Source organism: Planococcus citri, chromosome 3 (genome assembly GCF_950023065.1).
Source record: "Planococcus citri chromosome 3, ihPlaCitr1.1, whole genome shotgun sequence".
Classification (NCBI taxonomy): domain Eukaryota; kingdom Metazoa; phylum Arthropoda; class Insecta; order Hemiptera; family Pseudococcidae; genus Planococcus; species Planococcus citri.
Genome location: NC_088679.1, coordinates 5,100,591 through 5,122,304, shown reverse-complemented (window position 1 = coordinate 5,122,304; position 21,714 = coordinate 5,100,591). Strand labels below are relative to the sequence as shown.

The 21,714-nt window shown below is 34.1% G+C and overlaps 1 protein-coding gene across 4 annotated transcripts; it reads left to right on the top strand.

Annotated features, from left to right (window-relative positions):
* Positions 1-1,182: 1,182 nt before the first annotated feature.
* Positions 1,183-20,731, top strand: cic (Putative transcription factor capicua). 4 transcript variants are annotated; one of them, XM_065358880.1, is made up of 26 exons: positions 1,183-1,403; positions 1,915-3,157; positions 3,233-3,362; positions 3,586-3,804; positions 3,884-4,026; positions 4,114-4,330; positions 4,582-4,807; positions 4,891-5,040; positions 5,133-5,376; positions 5,449-5,777; positions 5,862-6,041; positions 6,113-6,307; positions 6,390-6,476; positions 6,608-6,798; positions 8,273-8,682; positions 8,751-9,182; positions 9,274-9,385; positions 9,453-9,514; positions 11,503-11,615; positions 11,701-11,842; positions 11,929-12,160; positions 12,236-12,399; positions 12,479-12,589; positions 12,676-12,851; positions 12,975-13,113; positions 19,178-20,731. In XM_065358880.1, the coding sequence occupies exons 2-26, from the start codon at positions 2,023-2,025 to the stop codon at positions 19,204-19,206; spliced, it is 5,568 nt and encodes a 1,855-aa protein (XP_065214952.1). In that variant the 5' UTR covers positions 1,183-1,403; positions 1,915-2,022; the 3' UTR covers positions 19,207-20,731. The 4 variants fall into 4 exon arrangements, with proteins under 4 accessions (XP_065214952.1, XP_065214951.1, XP_065214953.1 ...); XM_065358879.1 differs by having other exon boundaries at positions 1,184-1,412; XM_065358881.1 differs by lacking the exon at positions 1,183-1,403 and adding an exon at positions 1,494-1,634.
* The last annotated feature ends 983 nt before the right edge of the window (positions 20,732-21,714 follow it).

Below are 21,714 nucleotides of genomic sequence, written 5' to 3'. Positions count from 1 at the left end.
TTTTTGGTTGAGTTGACATGGAATGACCCGAATATCATCACTTTTTCGTCATTACAAAAACAATTGTCAATACAAACGGACATTTTTTTTTGCACTTCAATAAAGATCGTTGATAAAACTAAAAACTCAAAATAAAACTCTCAAATTAAGATCCATAAATATATGTGCCTTTGCGAACTTGCGAAAACGAAGACCTTACACTCGTACTTTTATACTTCGAATTACCTAGTACCTAGCTACCTCAACTTACCCCTGATTATGTATTACATCACATCAAGGTATACTTTCCATTCATGTACGAGAATAAACAAACTATAAGCGGTTTCAATACATCAATTTGTCAATATTTACACATCAAGGTGAAAAAATGAATGATCTCTGATGAGACCCAAGTCCAAGTGAATATTTCTCAAAATGGTTCTTGATTTTCAGATTCACGAAATAGGTACTAGTAGTACCTCCTAAGTAAACATCATTAAGGATGACTTGAAATCTATCGTCTTCAAATGAGTGTGTTCTAAACTTCTGTACTGATATAATTAGGCCACCACAACATCATCTTTGCATAAAAATTCCTAGTGGACGACCAATTTCAATGGTCCCTGTACATACGAGTAAATATTTTCTGGGACCAAAAAAAACATGACATTACCTATAACATTATTATACGCTATACGGAATACGGATGAAATTTAAACCTGGGATTTTTTAACGTACCTACCGAAGAATTCTTCAGCATTCAATTTCAGAAAAATCCCCAAGAAAAAATCAAAGTTGCGAAAAAAGGGAGGAAAAAATTGAAAATTGTAGGAAATTTTTTTTGAAAAAAAAACGTAAACACATCAGCAGCTGATTTCTGATTCGTGTAAATATTTCTTCGATTCAATGTCGTGTTTTCAATGGATGCCAAATATTGTACATTCAATTCAAACACTTCATGTGCCACGGTTTTGGGCTAAAATTGAATCATTATCATTTTAAAAAGTACAATTGTTTTTAAATTACCCGTTTAAAATATAAAATCGTCTTTTGAAAACGTAACTTTTATTAAAAACGAAAGTAAATACAACTTGGCGTGTTCGTATTCAAAAGGAAATTACGCTGGCATTTTTTACTACGCTGGGTAATTCAATGAATAACACGTGACTGCACACGAACCAATCACACAACGAAAGAATTTCCATTCATTTGCTTTCTTTGTGGTGGTTGAAGTAAAATGTATTGTGAAGATTCCACTTACGTTAAAATACCCAAGTTTTCGTGATTGTATACGTTCTAAAAAATTACATAAAGGTGTTATTCAATTAAAAACTCGGTTTACGTTTATGAATAATGATTCGAGACGAGTAAAATATCGAATCCCGAGTAACTGTTTAGGTTACTATCGAAGTAATAGATGTTAGGTAAATGCTGTAAGTATATTTATTCTCCTTTGTTGATATAATATTGATCTTTTAGAATCTCTAGGTCACTATGTGCGTAAGTACTATATGCTCGTATTTTTCGCGTATTTATATTCGCAACATGGCGAAAATGTCAACTCGAGATAATCGAACTGATGTGCGAAATTCCGAAAAAGCATTTCGCAAGTGTTCTGCAGTTGGTACTTGTTTTGAAAATGTATTAGAAAATTGGTTAGTGTTGGGATGATTTCATCGAAAATACGTGTTTATGTTAGTAATGTAGTTCGTTTCGAGTGTTACTCGTATGGATATGTGTTAGGGATGTTGATGTTTAGTGTGTTTATGTAATATTACTCTGCTAGGGATTACTCGAGGAGGTAATCGTTCTAGGTGATATTTTTTCTTCTCGCGTTGATATTTACGGTTATCGAGTACATCTAGTACGTGTAATACAGTTCTGACTGAACGAATACATGATTTACTAACCATTATCGATTTCGTTTTGTTTTAGGCATGAAAAATGAATATGTCAGCGAAGATACCTTCATCTGTAGTCATTCTGAAGACGTGAAATGGCTCTAAAACTGCTAATAATGTGGAACACTTGAGAGCGCAAAACATGAATAGCGTATCTAACACGGATTCGATGGGGCCTGTTAACGTACTGCACAACGGTGTGAACACCACCAGCCAGAGTAGTTGTTTAACTATACAAGAGGTATCCAAAGATTCGCTTTCTTCGGTTCGTAAGCTTCCGAAGAAACGAAAGTTTGATTTATCCGAATTGGAAGAAACATCTCCTCCGCAATCGACGGCCGTAGATTATTCTTGCGTAGGTACCAGCAGCAGTACTACAAATACGCACAACGGTCACGGGAATTCGCCTGTAATATTACATCAACAACAACAACACGCTTACTACGAGCCTAGCACTAAAAAGGAATCCAAACCGAATGTAAATTTCCCAATACCGATAATCAGTGTAAATAATACGATACCCGAACGTAACGATAAATACACCGTAGCTCTACACGAATGGGTAGAAAATCGAGTATTGGCCAAACGCGACGGTGTTTACGTACCAGGCATCATTCGTCGAGCCGACTCATCGGCAGGTTGCGTTTGGGTGAAATTTGACGACAGATCGGAAAACGAACTGGTTCAGTTTACCGATTTGCTGCGAGCTGGAAGATACGATATAATTAGCGACGCTAGTCCGTCGTTGAATAGCATCACCGAAGGTATCAGAGTTTGTGTTCGGACTACCGGTTCGGCCGGAGCGGACGATGTTTTGAGAGTATTTGTCGAAGGATTCGTCACAGAAGTGCTCCGGTCTCCGATCACGTTCGCTGTACGGATTCTAGATTCGGACGAACAGTTTATCTTCAAAAGAGCAGATATCAGATTGTTGCAGCCTCCGTGGATAGACGAACTTGAAAACGAGGAAAACGATTTGCAGAATGATCTGCCTCCTCCATTGTTACCTTACGGAAATATACCTTCCAGCGCAGCCATAAATTGTAATAATCTGTCTGTCGCGTCGTCCAGTTCTTACCAACCATCCACTTCGACTCCGTATTGCAAAAGTGCTGCTACTTCACCGTTGCAAGTGAATCCGGCGACGTTGCTTCCGAATAATGTTTCGTTACCTAATACAAGTTCTGACGAGCAACGCCGCAGACATAACGACGATCCTTGCGAGAGCGACGATGATCTCAGACGAGAGAATATCTCATTTCCTTCGTTCGATAACGGTGGGTTTTAATTTCGTGGTGTTTTTCTTCCTTTTTTACATCGGATGCTAATTGTTTTCTTGAATGTGTTCGTAGAAATGGGCAAATATAATTTTTCGGCCACTAGTAGTAAAAGAAGCAGTGTACAAAGTATCGGGAGCACATCCAGTATTCTAGATTACACACCTAGATCAACACCGGCTACACCGAGATTTGTCGAAACGAGGTAAATATTGCGTGTACATTGGACAGGGTTCAATGTCGTGTTTTTGAGCGTCAAAGGTGGCAATTTGTTGCTGTTTTAAAATTCGGGCTTGTCTTATAAACGATGTTTTTCAGTATGGCATTGAAGTTCAGCAGATTTCAAGGAATTGAAATCGATTACGCTAAAAAAAAACAAGCATTTTGACTGAAACTTAATCATTTTTTATTGAATTTTATTTGTCCAGTGGTTCGCAAAACACAACGCCTCACAAGTATAATAAAGGAGACGTCGTAGCTACCCCTAGCGGAGTGCGGAAAAAATTCAATGGAAAACAATGGCGTAGATTGTGTTCGAAAGAGGGCTGCAGCAAAGAATCTCAACGTCGAGGATATTGCTCGCGGCATCTCAATTTGAGAGATTATTCTTTACGTCCTGCTACAACTGTACCATCACTTTTTGTCAGGTAACAATGATCGATAATGTTAACGAAATTCCAATTATCGGAATTCAACTTACATTTGATTTTATTTTTCTCTCTCTAGAAATAGACGTAATAATAGGAGCGCTTTAGATAACACGAGCGAAGAGACATCGTTAGATTCCGAAACATCTCCAAATAGCAACGAACGTAGCAGATTAGCTGGTCGATTCGACTCGGATGAAACCGAAGCCGCTAATATGCTCGGTAAGTACACTAAATCCATGTACGGATTACTGCGATAAGAAATACATATTTTTAGAATATATTTTTAACGAGATTATCTTCGCGTAGTTTCTTTGGGAAGTTCTCGATGCGGTACTCCATCGTACAATTCGTCTCGAGGACCGGCGTATTCTCCGGGAAATGCCAGCTTACAATCGCCGCTAACTGTAGTTCAACATGTAGGCAACACGCAGTACACGTTTTTGCCTATTAAAGGCAATCACAGCTCACCGACTACGAACGAAGCCACATCAGTAGTACAAATCACACCTAAGCCGATCATAAAGTAAGTATCGGATGCGATAACGACAATACGAGTGTGAATGTGACGTCAAGCACGTACGAGTCGCTTATCGTAAGAGGAAATAGTACCATTTTATCGCTAATAGAACAATTCTCACCGACCAGTTGTAACAATTGATTCATATTTTTGTTATTTACAATGTGTTTAAACAATATGCAAACACAACATGTATAATATTGAATCGATATATGTGAATCGGAATGTAATTTTGGTATCGTTTAATTTTTTCATAGGCCGCAAGCGAGATCGGGAGATGCGACTAATAATCCATCTACTGTAACGGTCACCCAATCTCAAGCTAGCGTTATTCGAATTTCACCTCAGAAAGTCAGCTCGTTATCAGTTCATAGTATACCTATGTTAGTAGGACCGGATACAAAACTAGAACCACCCAAACAACAAATTTTACTGCCAATTTCACGCAGTAATATTTTAGAACGTGCATTAACATCGGCCGAAGTAGATATTTTTGTTTTGTTTTTTCCATATTATGGAATTCGAAACAGAGACAGTATCATTTTAAAATCTTTTCTTTTTCGCAGGGTGAACAAAATATCGAGCAAGTTCATTCGGTTATCAAAAAAGAAAGCAGTATTCCTCAACCCATTCATCGAGCTCCTCAAGTCGTCCAGAATAACCAGCAAAATTTCCAACATTCTGTCTTGGTCAATAATGGAGCTTCTGTACTTCAAGTACGTATTCAATTTCAAAAGATATCGTTTCGATTTTTCTGTCACGAAATTCATCGTGTAGCATGCTAACCATTGTTGAAATATTTTTATAGGTTCATAAATTAGCGGAAGCGAAAACTATACCAATTCCAAATTCCGGTACGCATCCGAATATTCATTACGTATCGGAAATAATAAATTCGGGCAACGGTATCATTACCCATGGCCAACAATCTTCGAATAATTCTCGAAATCCGGTAATTCAACAAGTAATAGTTCAACCTACAGAGTTACTGCCTATTATTCCGATTCCACCGCCCAGAAATGATCCTCCTCGTGAAAGTCCAATCAATATCAGTAAGTAATACTTGGAAAATGTATCGAAGTAATTATTAGAGTTGTGTATTTATTCTGAATTATCTGCTGTAGATGACACCGAAGGTGTACGAATTCCCATTTATTCGTGGGATACTTTATTACCCATTATTCATAGCAGCGCTACACCTCCGCCGACTCCTCCACTATCAGCACCTCCTGTATTATCTCCACCTCTGGACGAGCTAGTTACCGGTGGAGACGAAGACGACGACGTTTTCGAAGCAGATCCGGCCGAACAAGAAGATGTCGTGGATGATGCCTTGGTCAGCGATAGCAATAACAATAATGGCAATTCAGTTCAGCCCGGCAAACGTAGAACGCAATCGTTGAGCGCGTTGCAAAATCTTCAAAATAGTAAAGAACCGCAGAGCCCACTTAAGGTATGAATCAGCCTTATAATTATTATGCTGTTGTTATATTTTCGTTTGTGAAAAATTGCTTAAATCTCGATTACGATTTTACAGGGAAGAGAACGAATCCGCAGACCGATGAATGCGTTCATGATATTCAGTAAAAGGCATCGCAGCTTAGTCCACGAGCAGCATCCGAATCAAGATAATCGTACTGTTAGTAAGATTTTAGGCGAATGGTGGTATGCTCTCGAAGCTGATAAGAAGCAAGAGTATCACAGATTGGCTTCAGAAGTGAGTTATCCCTAAAATGAAAATAATATTACTCGAGACGTGATTTTCTAACGAATGTTGAAACTTTTCAGGTGAAAGAGGCTCATTTCAGGGCGCATCCTCAGTGGAAATGGTGTAATAAAGATAGACGTAAGTCTTCGACCGGGTCTTCCAAGAAGAGCATAGCAGAAGAGGGACCCAACGGCGGTGCTCATCACGATCAACAGAATGAACTTTTAGAAGTTACCATTGAAATGCGAGAAGAGAATGGAAATCCGGTGGAAATAGTGAGTGTTCGATAACACGGTGGAATTCAAGCTTTGAACAAGATTTTAATTTATTTATTTATTTATTATTATTTTTTTCAAGAATTCTGCCGAGGAATGTGATGGTAAAATAAATATCAGAGGGACGGAAAACATGTACGTTGATAATTCCGAAGATGAACAAAATTTGGTAAGCAAAGTTCAAAGTACAAATGTGAATTTGTAAACGTATTTCAATTCTAAAGTCTTTCTCACTTTCAGTAACTTTCTGTTATTTCCATTGAAAATTTTGTTCTTTACGTCAATTTGTCTATTTTACAGGTAATATCGGTGGATAACGGTCCGCATATAGATTTAAAATGCAAAGAAAAAGTAACAGATTCGGACACCGAGTCGCAAAGCGATGTTGAATCATCCGCTGCTGAAAGCAGAGCTTTCACACAGCAACGTTTCAGTCCGGTTAAAAACAATCAAGGCGAAGCATTACGATCCAAAGCTATTAAAATGGCGAGGTAAATATCGCAATAACTGTTGCTTTTTTTAAAAATTTTCGAGCCGTATGAATTTTTTAACCCCCCCCCCCCCCATTTCGAGTAAAAATGAATTGTAAAATTATTCAAAAGTGATGTTGCATCCTATCAAAATGGATTGAAATTTCGCGAGAAATTCAAATTTTTCCTAGAAAATGTATTTTTGAGCATTTTTGAAAAAATGTTCCTCGAAAATGTTTTTTGAGCATTTTTGAAGAATTTTGGGCTCAAGATTGGGTCATGATTTCTGTGATTTTCGAAATAGCAATATCGTGAGAAGATCAAATATTTCCACAAATATGTTTTTTGAGCTTTTTTGAAGAATTTTGAACTCAAAATTGGGTATTGATTTTTGAAATTTTTTGAAAAATTTCAGTGTGACCTATCAAAATAAGTTGAAATTTCGCAAGAAAATCCAATTTTTCCACCAATGTGTTTTTGAGCGTTTTTGACAAATTTTGAGCCCAACATTGGGTAATGATTTTTGGGATTTTTGAAAAAGTGTAATTATGACCTAATCAAAGTGGTTAAAAATTTTGCAAAAAAAATGAAATATTTCCACGAAAATGTTTTTTGAGTATTTTTGAAAAAGCTCAAAATTGGGTAATGGTTTTTAGGATTTTTGAGAAAGTGTAATACAGCATAATATTAAAATGTACATAAAATTTTACAAAATAATCAAATATTTCTACGAAAATGTTTTTTGAGTATTTTTGAAAAATTTCATGCTCAAAATTGAGTAATTGAGCGTAACGACTTTTAAGATTTTTGAAAAACATGCTATACAACCTTTCAAAATAGATTAAAATTTCACGAAAAAATCAAATATTTCCAGAAAAATGTTGTTCGAGCATTTTTGTGTATATCGTCAAAGAAGGAGTTCAATTGTTTGTGATTAAATTCTTTTTAAAAAATCCTCAAAAAACATTTTCATGGAAATATTTGATTTTCTCTCGAAATTTCAACTCATTTTGATAGGTCGCATTATACTTCTTCGAAAATCCCAGAAATCATGACCCAATTTTGAGCTCAAAATTCTTCAGAACTGCTCAAAAAACATATTCGTAGAAATATTTGATTTTCTCGCGAAATTTTCGCCTGTTTTGGTAGTCGAAGTAACCTTTTTCAAAAATCCCCAAAATAATGGGCCAATTTTGAGCTCAAAATTCTTCAAGAATGCTCTAAAAACATTTGTGGAAATAATATTTGATTTTCTCGCAAAATGTTTACTAATTTTAATTGGTCGCAGAATCACTGCTGAATAATCTGTGCCCCTGCGAAAATTTATTATACTTTTTTCCGAAATTTTAGGCCCATATCTACCAAAAGCAAACTGAATTTTTTCGGGTCGCTAAAGTATAATCCAATTTTCACTTTTTGCCGATTGTACTGCTGACTATACCCCCAAGCAGCGAATGCATATAAACAATAATCACGTCTCGTCTTTAATTTTCAGATCAGGGGAAAGTACCAGTACAAATAAAGTAGAAAGTGGAGTAATGTACGGAGCAAAAGAAGAACAACACGGTTCTGTATTCTCGTATTATCCTCACGGTTCTTCGGCTTTCCATCCAGTTTCGCCCAAGGTGCCAAAAAACCCTTCTATCTCAAGCGAACCGACACACAGTCCGCGCGAAGTATGGCAAACATCTTCATCGACTTCGGTATCCGAAAGCGTCACTTGGAGCACTGCGGCGGCCAGTTTAAATTCGCCCATTAAACCGGAACCAGCATCGAGCCGCGGTTCTAGCGGTGATCTACATTCCACGTCACATTGGCAAAAGCCTAACCAAGAACCGATCATGTCTCCTGCGCAAACCATGCCAGTCAAATCTTTGCGGTTTTTATTCAAACAAAATAACCAAGGTAAGAGCTTGAAAACATTTTCCAAAAATCTGCGGAGTAATTATAATTATTACATTTTGTTTGCGCAGAAACCTTATCACCTGGTTACGCTGTATCGCCATCGTGCACGATAGCTTCGAAAACCGCCAGTGCGACCGCTTCGATTATTACAAACGCTGCCGTTCTTACCCAACAGTCGCTTTTGCTTAAAAGTCCGCATCAAACGCAAGTCACTGCGGTGAAAACGATCCCGGTATCGTCCATATTACCTACGTCGACTGCCCAGGCTCATATTAATTATCAACCCCAACCCGTCACGTTGGCTTTTATACAACCAGCCGAACCGGGTCAATTGTTGACTAACTTGTTACTGAAACAAAATCGCGAACAACCTGTCAGTTCGCCGACAACGCCGAATACGCAGGCTGAAACTTTACATTATGTTAGAGTGAGCGGTAACCAGTTGATGAGAAATATCTATGTGCCGACTCAGCGGGAATTCCATATACCGGTGTCGAGTGGTGAGTATATTATTGTGCTAGTGTATTTTGATTTTTAAATGGAGATGGAATTGATGAGTTTGTGACTGATTTATTTTTCATGTTTGAATAGAATCCGTGACAACGAGATACGAAAAGTCACCAGTTTGCTTAGTGGAAAATTACGGTGGACAGCCGGGTAGTGTTATCGTTAGTAAAGCTAATGCAACTTATGCTACGAAAAGGTATGTGAAAATTGGAAGAAAAAAAATTATCGAGGAATTGAGCAATAATTTTTTATATTTTTTGCAGCGACGATCGCATCGAATCAAATTCGAGAACTACGCCGAATTACGGAACAGTTTTACATTATGGTATGAATTATGAAGTATTTCGTTTGCTGTGGAAATGATAATCATCATTTCGCCTAATTCTCTTAATTTTTTCTTAAAATTACCCCAAAAAATTAATTTTGCTAGAAATTACCAAAAAGTTTCACTTTTTTTGACAAAAATTCTCGCTTTTTCATTGACAAAAATTGTTGCTTTTTCTGGAAAATTGCCAAGGATTGTCGTGTTTTTGCAGAACATTCCAAAAAGTCCTACTTTTTTCTCAAAATTTATCCACAACTTTCATCTTTTTTACCAAAATTGTAAAAAAGTATATTTTTTTCCAATAATTACCATAAAATTCCACTTTTTGCTAAAATTGCCAAAGTTTTGCTTTTTACCAAAAATTGACAAAAAATATCACTTTCTATCGAAGTCGCTAAAAAATTCATTTTTTTTCCTAAAAACGTCAAAAAGTTCCATTTATTAAAAAAATTATCCAATTTTGCTTTTTTACCGAAAATTGCCAAAAAATGCTTTCTTTTCTTTTGCTAAAATTGACGAAGTTTTGCATTTTGTAAAAAATTCACATTTTTCAAAAATGACAAATTTTTTTTTGATTTCTAGCAAAATGGCTCAAAATTGCTGACTTTTTGCAGAAAATTCCAAAAAGTATTTCTATTTTTCAAAAATTGTTCAGAAGTCTTGTTTTTTGACAGGAACTGCGAAACTGCGAAACTGCGAATACATATAAATTTTGGCTCCTAATTACTTTACTAAAGCTTCTGCTTTTTGCAAAAAATTTTAAAAAATCTCTGTTTCAAAAATTTACAAAAATTTTTACTTTTTAAAAAAAATTGCTATTGATTGTCGCTTTTTGCAAAAAATTCCAAAATATCCCATTTTTTATTCAAAATTATCCATAATTCCCGCTTTTTCGACCAAAATTGCAAAAAAGTAGTTTTTTGGCAATTAATAATGCTTACAAAGTTCTTGCTTCTTGCTGGAATTGTCAAAGATTTGCTTTTTGCAAAAAATTGACAGAAACTAGTGTTATTGAAAAATTTTACTTTTCTTCCAAAAATTCCAAAAAATCACCTTTTTTTATCAATTAACCAAGATTGTAGCTTTTTTGCCTAAAATTGCCAAAAGCCTTTTTTTTTTTTTTTAACTAAAAATTGTCTCTAAACTTGAATTTTTCCAAATTTTTTGCACTTTCAAATGTATGTTAAAAATTTTGCTTTCTAGGAATTTTTTGGAAAAAGTTCCAAAAATTGTCCAAGTTTTGCTTTTTTGAGAAAAATTGCGAAAAATAGGCACCCATCATTTTTTGGCCTCTAATTACAGGATTTCCTGAAGTTATGGGGCATAGCTGACGAGAATTTTGGTGGGTTGGCAACGCTGAGCTATAAGAAAATTTATTGATTCAATGCTGCCAACCCACCAAAATTCTCACCAGTTATGCCCAATGTTTTTGAACACAAGACTTTTAAAAACTTTGAAAAAATCACCAGTTTCTGAAATTCTTTGAGTGAAAAACATATTCGTGATTTAAAACTTTCCTTTGAGAAAAGACTTTATTCACATTTTTTACAAAATTTTTTTTTTTTTCTTTAAGAATTACCCAAATATGTTGTTTTTTTTGCCAGAAACGGTCAAATTCCCAAAAGGTCTTGTTTTTTGCTAAGGTTGCTAAAGTCTTGCTTTTTGCCAAAAATTGGATTTTTTGTTATGAATTGCAAAAATTTTCTCTTCGTTGCCAGAATATTTTAACTTTTTAAAATTAGAAAACAGAACATTTCAATTCTTTTTTTGGTCATTTTCACGTAGAATTTTTTTAAATGTTTTGTCACTTTGTTTGTTACATTTTGGTTAATTTTTCAAGATTTTTTGGTTACTAAAGTCACCTTTTTTTTTCTCAAAAAAGCTGAATACAAGCTCTGCCTTCAACTTATGTCGTACCTGCTTTATTTTGTCAAAATCATTTCTCTTGCATTAATTAATAGAAAATCATTTCTTTGCTCGATTCGCAGAAAAACGCTCGGAAGAGTCTTCTTATCACGACAGCGGTTGTTCTAATGGAATAGACGTCTCATCATCGTTCGTAAACGTGAAAAAAGAGCCCCAAACCCCGAAGGCCGTCGAAGTACGTAAATGCAACTTCAGCATACATTCGAAACTTGATCAATTCGCGTTGATGTTTTTATTTATTTTTTGTTTTAATTTCACAGGATCAACAGCAGTACAGAGGCCTGCAAACTTCCGTGTTGGTTGCTAATGTATCGGAGAATCAACCGGAAAAGCCGTTTGTATTGGCACCTACCCCAGCCCAATTGGGTAAAGCTCCATTGCAAAGACGTCTCTCAGTTGCTGGTAAGATACGTTTTCTGGTTTGATTCCAAATCGATGAAAAATGTTTCCAAAATTACGTTGTAATGGTGAAAATGTCTGGTATTTAGCCATCACAACGTCATCCAGTCCTTCACCCATGTCGTCGTCTTCTAACACGGTTACCTCGACCATCATGTCACCCAAAATGACTCCATGCGGTAGCTCGGCTGGTACACCTCAGAGCGCTTCGTCAATCAAGACCGAATCGAACGATCCAGAATCTTCGTTAATTCCAGAGTCACCTTCGTCGGCCAAAAAGCAGAGTTTTTTCAAGAAAAACATCGAAGATGGAATGGACAGGTTTGGCAATTTTCGATTTTCGATTTCTCTAAAGAGTATTTTGTTTCTAATATAGTATTGATTTTCCATTCGTAGGGTACTGGAGCAAGTGAATTTCGAGCAAAAGTTCTCATTGTTGCCGAAATTCAAACCGGAAGAGTGTCAATCGCCTAGTGCCATATCGGTGAGCTCGAGCCCGCAAGTATACGCTGCTCAGACTCCGCACCGAAATAAACACCCGGTGTCGCAAAGAGCATCGGGTAAGGATTTTTTCCCCTCGAAAATGTTGCTAAAATATGTTTCGAATCGATTATTGATTTTGCTTTTCTATCGATGTAGACGAAGAACCAGCTACGAGTGTAGAAAGTGTACCGAGTTCGGCTTCTAAATCGGCTAAATTACACGGAAACGCGTTCTTCGGACCGGATTTCAATGTTGACAATTATAAAAGTAAGATTACAGACGGATTTTAGCTGAAAAGTGATCGATTTGCACCTCAGAATACGAGTAATAATGTTTGCTTTTTTTAAACGCAGATGATTACGATAATTGGGAAGGATCTCCGAGAACTCCTCGTACTCCGAGCAGTCGCAGCGATTCGGCTAACGATAAAGGTCATCGAAGAGTTCTCGAGCAGAGAAGGCAACTGGTAGTGCAGTTGTTCGATAAACACGGATTTTTCCCATCTACACCAGCTACGAACGCGTTCCAGGTAAGACATTACCTCTACGTTCGTGGGCGTTGAGCGATTATAATCGTCAGCCGACTAAATATGTAAAATGTGGTTTATTATTCGCGTGATATTTATCGTTCGTGTGGGTGTTTTGTTGCGTAGGCCGATCACGCCGACTTGTTCCCGAGTAAAGGAGCGTTACAATTGAAGATACGAGAAGTTCGTCAGAATTTAATGCGACGGAATGTGGCGCCCAGTGCGAACTCGACCGATGGTTCCAATGATCCGAATGTCGGATTAGGTGAGTTTGTATTTTCGTTTATTTTGGGCCCTACGATTGTAAGATGTTAGAAGGATTGAAGCGATATCTTGGAATGGAAAGTTGCGTGTTATTCGACGATAATATTTTATGGTAATTTGAAAGTTGGGAATCACTGATGTATCTAACTCCGGATCTAAAAATTTTACGTAGGAATTAGGGTGTCAATAGCCAATTTTTTTTTTTAGTTCTGTCAGTTTCAGTTCTTTGGTTAGTTCTTTGAAATTCTGGTTCTCAGTTTTCGTTCTTGATTCTGTTCTTCGATATTTTGATTTTTGTTCTCATTTTCTGTTCAATGACTTGATTAATTGCCCAAATTCAGCAAAATTTTCGCAAAATGCACGAATAAGTGTTCAAAATGTACTGAAATTATCAGAAAGCGCTCAAGATAAACAACATTAAAATCATTGAAAAATTACTAAAAACTGGCAAAATTTCTATGAAAGCAAAAAATATACTTACAAGGGAACCTCTTGAGGTGTCCGCCTCAGATTTGAACGGGACCGCGATTTTCGGAAAGAGCATGCTCTAAAATCCCCAAATCCAAATTTTCAGCTGCCCAAGTTCATTTTTCGATTTTTGGCGAATTTTTGAAAATCCAAAATTGACTATTTTGGTAATTTATGCTTTTTTTTAAAAAGTATGTACTTGATCAGTAAAAGTGTTCAAAATAAGTCCTAAAACTGATATTAACCCCCCAAATCCAAATTTCGCCATTTCCAGCCATTCTGGAGCCTACAGTGCGATTTTTCAATTTCTCCAGAATTTTGAATTTGCTCCAGAAGGCGTGAATATGAAGATGGGCAGCTAAAAATCGAGTTGTGTGTTATACTCGACCTGTTTAACGAATTTATTCACATTTGAGCTGATTCTGGAGCGGACACCTCAAGAGTGGGTTTTTGACCAGCTTTTTTCATAATAAAAATATCGAAAAATTAAAGGGAGGCCCAAGAAAGCCTGGAAATGGCGAAATTCGCTCGCGTGTGGTTAATTAATAACGAAATACAGCGATTTCCGCAAATTTCAAAAATTTTCTCACAAACGAGGAATTTTTGGTTTTTGGGTATTTTTATTTTGAAAAAAAAGCTGGTCAAAAAACCACTCTTGAGGTGTCCGCTCCAGAATCTGCTCAAATGTGGATAAATTCGTTAAACAGGTCGAGTATAACACACAACTCGATTTTTAGCTGCCCATCTTCATATTCACGCCTTCTGGAGCAAATTCAAAATTCTGGAGAAATTGAAAAATCGCACTGTAGGCTCCAGAATGGCTGGAAATGGCGAAATTTGGATTTGGGGGGTTAATATCAGTTTTAGGACTTATTTTGAACACTTTTACTGATCAAGTACATACATACTTTTTTAAAAAAAGCATAAATCACCAAAATAGTCAATTTTGGATTTTAAAAAATTCGCCAAAAATCGAAAAATGAACTTGGGCAGCTGAAAATTTGGATTTGGGGGTTTTAGAACATGTTCTTTCCAAAAATCGCGGTCCCGTCCAAATCGGAGGCGGACACCTCAAGAGGTTCCCTTGTTAGCTTTTTCTGGGAAAAGGTCTTGATTTTTTATTGAAAGAAATTTTAATTTCCATTAAGAAAATTTTTTTTTTTTGAAAATCGCAAAATAGTAATTTCAATTTTGACACGAAAAAGTTTGATAAAATTCATTTCTCATCACAAAAGAAAAAGTCACAGAACAAGATTGAAATTTTTGAAGCGAAATTAGGTATTCAATTTTTCATCATAAAAAACTCAAATTTTTTCTATAACACAATTTTTTTTACAAATTTTTTCAATTTCTTTCAAGAATTAATTTTAATCAAAAATCACCATAAAGGTGTAATTTTTTCAGTTTGTTTAACACAACATTTTCGATTTTTATCCCAAAATATTCAAGGTTATCAATCACAGAAAATTTCGGAGTTTCATCACAAAATTTGTTGCTTTTAGTCAAAAAAATCAGCTTCTCAACAGGACAAGTTATCAATCACAGAAAATTTTGTAGTTTCATCAATAAAATTTTAAAAAATCATCTCAAGAGGACTCGCTTAAATTTCAATTTTTTTTTCATCTCAAAAATCTCATATTTTTTCATTACGAATGGCTTTAATTTTCAATTTTTCTGTCACAACAAATTCGATAGTTTTGTCAGAAAGTATTTCAAATTCTCGTCTTGAAAATTACCTACTTTTCTATTGCAAAAGTTACAATTTTCTGGCACATGTCAAATTTTTAAAATTTTTTATTGTTTGTCACAATTTTATCACAAAATCTTGTTCAAGTTTTCATTTGGAAAAAATCTTGTGTTTTCCCCACAAAAGTTTCAGTTTTTAATCATGAAAAATTTGATTTTTTGATTACAAAAATTTTAAATGATGTAAAAAAAATCCAAAAAAAAGCATTAAAATGCTGAAAATTGCCAAAATAATATGAAATTTCAGTACTTGCCTAAGAACATGCGCAGTGTTGAAAAATTTTCAAAATGCTGTGAAAATGCCCAAAAAGTAATAATTACCTGCTGAACAGGCATGAAACAAGGTCACTTAAAAAGTGACTTTGTCACTATTTCACGTGCAAGTCACTTTTTGTCACTATTTCAGCAAAAATGGCCAAAAAAAGTGACTTTGGTCACTTTTTTAACGATTTGTCGTGTAAAAAAGAAAAAGATTCGGCGCCGCAGCAGTGCCGAAAGTGTAGCTCTGATAAAAGAAAAACATTATTTTTTACTTCTTGAAACACAAATTTTCGAAAGCTTTTGCCCTCGCTTCACTCGGGCTCGTTTTATTTTATTTTTCAAAATCAAGATGAAAATTTCTAAAAAAAAATTAAGTTTTAAAGCCGAAAAATAAACTCTTCATCCTCACATTTAAAAAACATCGTTTTTATGCCTCTCCTCGAAGTATAAATTTGCAAGAGCTATCGCCCTCGCTCGAGCTTGTTCTCTTTTCTTTTTCAAAATTAACTTCCTAAAAAAACATCACTCTAATTCTAAAATTTAAAAAAATAAAAATAAACTCCTTGCATTTAAAAAACCTTGTTTTTAGGCATTTCAAAATGAAAATTTTCGAAAGCTTTCGCCCTCGCTTCGCTCGGGCCAATTTGTTTTTCTTTCAAACATAGGACCCAAGCTCCAAAGTTTGCATGTTCAGTAACGAAAATAACATTTTTTCAAACGTTTCAAGTTTGGATTTTCCAAAATTTTCGCCCTCGCTCCGCTCTGGCAAAATGTTCACCATTTCATACTTATTCTATTCAACATTGTTTGGCTCAATTTAGTGTAGGTGCTAGTGGATTATTTTTTAGTCATAAAACTGTAAATTTTTCAAAATTTTGTTTATCCTTTTACAAATACATACTTGGTTTGACCTAATTTAGCATACAAATTCTAATTTAGTTCAGTAAATAGATCTAATACACTCATTTCAATTTCGTCAAATTGTTCAATTTTTTAAAAAATCAGCAACTTTTTGCGTTTTTTTCCCTCAAAAGTTGACGAATTTGTAATTTTCAAACCTCCCTCAAAATGACAACATTGGCTAAAATATTCAAAGTAAAAAACTTCAAAAAAAAGTACACATGATTTTATTCCTTCGTCACACACCCCCTCCCCCAATCATCGCCCCAAAAAAACTGGCGTCGCATCAGCACCGGCGCCAAATCCCGGTACTTCGAAGTGCCCCATCCGCCCCTGGGTATACATCAACACTTTGCTGCGCCCATGCAGGGAGCGGGGAGGGTTACTAAAAAAATTCTCCGCGATGATCGCTACATAATATATACGAGTACTTTGCTCACGTTCCTCAAAATTTTGGTCACTTTTTTCAAATTTTTGGTCACTTTTTTGCTATTTTTCAGTCACTAAAGTCACTAAAAAAAATAAAATAGTGAATTTCATGCCTGGCTGAAATTTACCAAAAAAAAAAATGTGAAATTTTTGATAACATCTTCCAAAAGGCAAAATGCACGAAAAAAAGTTGGAGTGATCATAAAATCACTGAAAATTACCAAAAAAAAAAAAAAAAAAAACAGTTGAATGATATCTCAATGAAAATTGGCCAAAGCCATGAAAAATATTGAAAAACTGGTCAGAATGGAGTAAAAATACTCAAAAGACACGTTAAAATGACTGAAAGTTATCAAAAAGTGATGAAATGTTGTCAACAACAATCTGTTCAGTGTTCACTGTTCTGTTCATGGTCCAAATTATCAGAATAACTGGCATTTTCTTGTCTAAATAGCCATAAAAGGTGGTTTTTGCCAAAATAGCTGGAAAAACCTTCTTTTTGGTCACATTACCCGAAAATTTTGCTTTTTTGTCGCAAAGAAATCTGTTTTTACTTATTTTTTCATGTTTCACGTCAGGATTATCAAAAAATCTCACATTTTTTCCAAAATTGTAAATGCGAAAAAAACGAGTTTTTCTTAAAATTTTCAAAAAAAAAGGTCTTATTTTTTCCCAAAATTGTCAAAAACAACACTTTCTGTCAAAATCAAAAAATCTAGCTTTTTGTGTCGAGATTTTAAAAAAATCGGTATATTTCATTAAAATTAGTAAAAAAATTTACCTTTTTTACTGATTTAAATTGTAAAAAGTGGTTGTTTTTTATCAAAATTTTCACCAGGTTTTTTGCTTTTTTGAAAAAAATTCTCAAAAACTCTATTTTGCTCTGAACTTTTAGACAGCCTTGCATTATTCTTGTCGTAAAAACTTGTTTTTGTTTTCGCCAAAATTGCAGAAACCTCCACTTTTTTGTTAGAAGAACTTATTTTTCATCAGAATAATTGCTGGAAAGTCATATTTTTGCCGAAATTACAAATTTCGTTTTTTGGCCAAAAATGAAAATTTTTACGGTCTTACATTTTTGCTGCAAAAAAATCTGACTGTTTCGTCGAAGCCTCAAAATGAAATCAGTTTTTCATCCAAATTACCAAAAAACTTATTCATCAAAATTATTCTGACAAAACCATTATTTTTTGCAAATGGTGCAAAAAGTACACGCTTTTTTTTGTCAAAATTGGCCAAAAAACTGTTTTCTCATCTATATCTCTTAGAAAATTGTGTTTTTCATCGAAGTGACGGAAAATACCCTAAACCCTTCTAAGTCTGAATTGTTCCCAGAAAATATTGTAGGTATTTTTGTGGCAGAAAATCAGTTTTTTATCAAAATTACCAAGAATTTTCATTTTTTTGTTGAAATTGCGAAAAATCCTTAGGTACCAATTTTTTCCATTAAAATTACTAGAAAAATATTTTTAGTCAACTTTTTTAGAAGGTCTTGCTTTTTTTGCCGCTAAACATTTCAGTTGTCAAAATTGCTAACAAAAATCAAGGTTCATCAAAATTTATGTAAATCTTACTTTTTTTGTCCAAACTTTCAAAAAAAATATACTTTTTTGCAAAAAGTGTAAAAATTGCAACTTGTTGTCAAAAATTGATAAAAGAAACGGTTTTTATTGAATTTGCAATCAAGTTTGATTTATTTTTTTGGCAAAAAATACCTAAAAGTCGAACTTTTTTTTGCCATTTCTGTATCAAAATTGTAGGGAAGATTTTAACCCCCCCCCCTCCCCGAACAAAATTAATTTTTTTTACGTGCAACCAGTGTCAACTTTTTTGTGAAATATAAACCATAAAATATTGTATAAAACAATAATGAACTGGTAAAGAACGAAAAAGAACCAAAAAAAGATCATAAAAATCGTTTTTTAAAATAATAATTCTGTTCTCAGTTTTCATTCCTAACATTTTTTTAGCTTTTGATTTTGTTCTTCGGTTTTGTTCAAAAATGAAAAGTTTTTCGGTTTTTAATATTGTTCTTGAATTTGGTTCAATTTTGTTTTTGAATTGGATTTACAAATTTTTCAGGTTTATAATTTCGTTTTTTGAAAACAGTTCTCAAAATTTTGAAATTTTTGATTCGGTTCTGGAAATAAATTTTTAATTTCAGGGGTTTTTGAATTCGGTTCTCAATTTTTTTCACACCCTTTTTCTTTTCACATTCAAAAACGTCTATTTCATTATGCGAATGTGTATTTTGTTTTTAGGAAATGCAAGCAACGCTACTAATGGTTGAAGTAACCATGTTCTTTGTCATTTCGGACTTGGCATTTCTAGCTCACAATTGTATCTCATATAATGTAAGCGTGTTCATGTGTACCATAACTTTAATGTACTAATACCTACTTTAGGAATTCCCTTCTTCTCTGTTTGTTGATTAACGCCTTTTAGATTATTTCGCATGTTTACTACCCTACGTTTAAAGATTCATAATTTATATTGTTGAGATTTTCGCAACAGGTTTTAGTTTTTATTGCCAGAAAGTATCATTGTTTTCGTTGCTAATTGTACGCAGCAAACAAAATTGAAATTTTAATATTAACGAAGCTATTTTAATTTTCTTTTTCTTTCTAATACCTATATAGTTATTTATTAATTGTAAAAAAAATTACGTTTTTTATTATTTTTTTTCTGAAAAAAAAAAGAAAACAAGAAACCGAAATAAGGAAAAGTTGTGTATAGTTTTGTACAAAATGAACGTCATTTTTGTAACTGTCGATGATGGAATCTACGAATTTGAAAAATTAGCGTGACGAGGATGTTTGTTTGTTTCGACGATTCATTTCTTTTTTTTTTAAAAATACATTCGAGAGAATTTTAGCTAATTTTTTTCTTTTTGTATAGATTGATCTCTGTCGTATTTTGTAGCATTTTATATTTGACCTCTATTTTCTTCGTTTCATACTGTAGCGTTACCGTAAGGTCTGATTTTGAAAATTTGCCATTCTAAAAAAAAAGGGAGGGTGCCATTATATTCGACGTACCCCTTGACGATTGTGCCTGAGTGTATCTCGTTGTAGGTATCTGTTTAAAATAAATAATATATTTTTACGAATAGTGCAAAAGGAATTCGATATTGAAGATTGTTGAATTTAAAACATTGTTTGTTTTTATAAATTAAGATGTGATAGCGTTATTTTCATTGTTGCGTTTGTATTTGTTTTAACTTGGTATTTATATTTATAGTGAAATTTACAAAAGAAAAAAAAAATCGATGTTGCCATTATAAAAATATGTATTCATATTGTAATCGAAGTATGTTTATTTATGTGTTGCTCGTTATATTTATCTTATTCTTCTTTTTATCTTCTTTTTATTTTTGAAAAAAAAAAAAACTTTTAGTGTGTTCTGTTTTCCTTTCTTATTATTATTTTATTTTTATTTATTTTTTTCTTTTGCATTTAGAAGGATTTTTATTGTGAAAAGACAAATTTTACCATCATTTTTTTTTCGCGCGCACACACACGCATATTCCAGTATTATTAGTAACATGGTGTGCTTCGTGGGAGGGAGGGATGTAGAAAATTAAGAAAAAGTCGTGCCAAATTTTGTTTTTTTTTTTAGATAATGGGGATTTTTAACAAATCGATGTTGTCTTTTTTTTCGTGTTATCATACTTAAGTCTTTCATTCTACTTTTTCTTTTATTTTATGTTTTGTATCAGTGGATATGAAAAAAATCAAACTTCGCTTTGTATTAATGTTGTTAATGTAATATGTATGTGTAATATTCACTCGAATAAATATCATATAATAGTTTAAGCGATGTCTTTTTTCTGGCATGGTGTTGAAAAACTTCAGATTCGACTGTGCAAAGCGGTACAGGTGTTTCTTTTTTTTATTTTTTCAATAGGAAAGTAAAACGTAACAAATTGGATAAGATTTAAAACTACGCTTGGAATACTTCGTAATAATAAGTGATACTGACACAAATCCCAACGATTCCTTTGAATACCGAACATATGAATCCCATATCTTGTATATCTTTCGACTTCATCGCATCGAGGTAAGATGTTAGCGTAATTACTCCCAATACATTGTAAAGAACAGCTCCGTGCAATTTAGTCATTGCTTCCTGGAAAAATCAAACCCGATGTAAAGCTCTCGTAGATGATTGTGGTGTAGAAAATATGTAAATACTTACTAGAGGAGGAGTGAATGTTCCATCGCTGAGGACGGCGATTAGATAACCTATTTTTACGACGAAATACGTTCCGTACACAGTGGTTTCAAAAATCACCATGTTTGCTCCCCATAAATAACTCAGATCGTAGAAAGTGAACAGATGGAGACAGAAGGCTAATGTGATCAGAAGCTGTGGAATGTATAAAGATGGAGATTTGAAAAGATTTATTACAGGAAAAAGTGTTTGAAAAGTTTCGAGTGCAGATGATGTACTTAGGTCTAGGTAGTGAGCAACTTACGATTTGTAATATGTGAAATGCTGATACGTGAAGCATCTTGGTACAGGTTCAATGTACCTAATATGTTGTCTTGCACTTCTGAATTAATGTCTTAGTCTTCTGATTCGATGGAATTTTTATCTACTTATGTATTTTATCAAAATGCAATAAAACTATAGGTAAGTTTTTATTCGAAATTGAGGTGAAATAAAATTCATTTTATGGCCAATGATTTCCTGCTTTTCATCGCGATATAGTTTTTTTCATTTGTCACTTTTTTCGTGATTTTATTTTATTTTTTGTTGGATTATCGTAGAATTGATAATTAAAATAAATTTGGTG

Bases quoted from the DNA above. Each gene is read 5' to 3' on its own strand.
- cic (XM_065358880.1), top strand. From the start codon at position 2,023: ATGAATAGCGTATCTAACACGGATTCGATGGGGCCTGTTAACGTACTG. The intron at 4,808-4,890 runs GTAGATATTTTT...TCTTTTTCGCAG, and splicing joins GTGCATTAACATCGGCCGAA to GGTGAACAAAATATCGAGCA. The intron at 9,515-11,502 runs GTATGAATTATG...CTCGATTCGCAG, and splicing joins CGGAACAGTTTTACATTATG to AAAAACGCTCGGAAGAGTCT.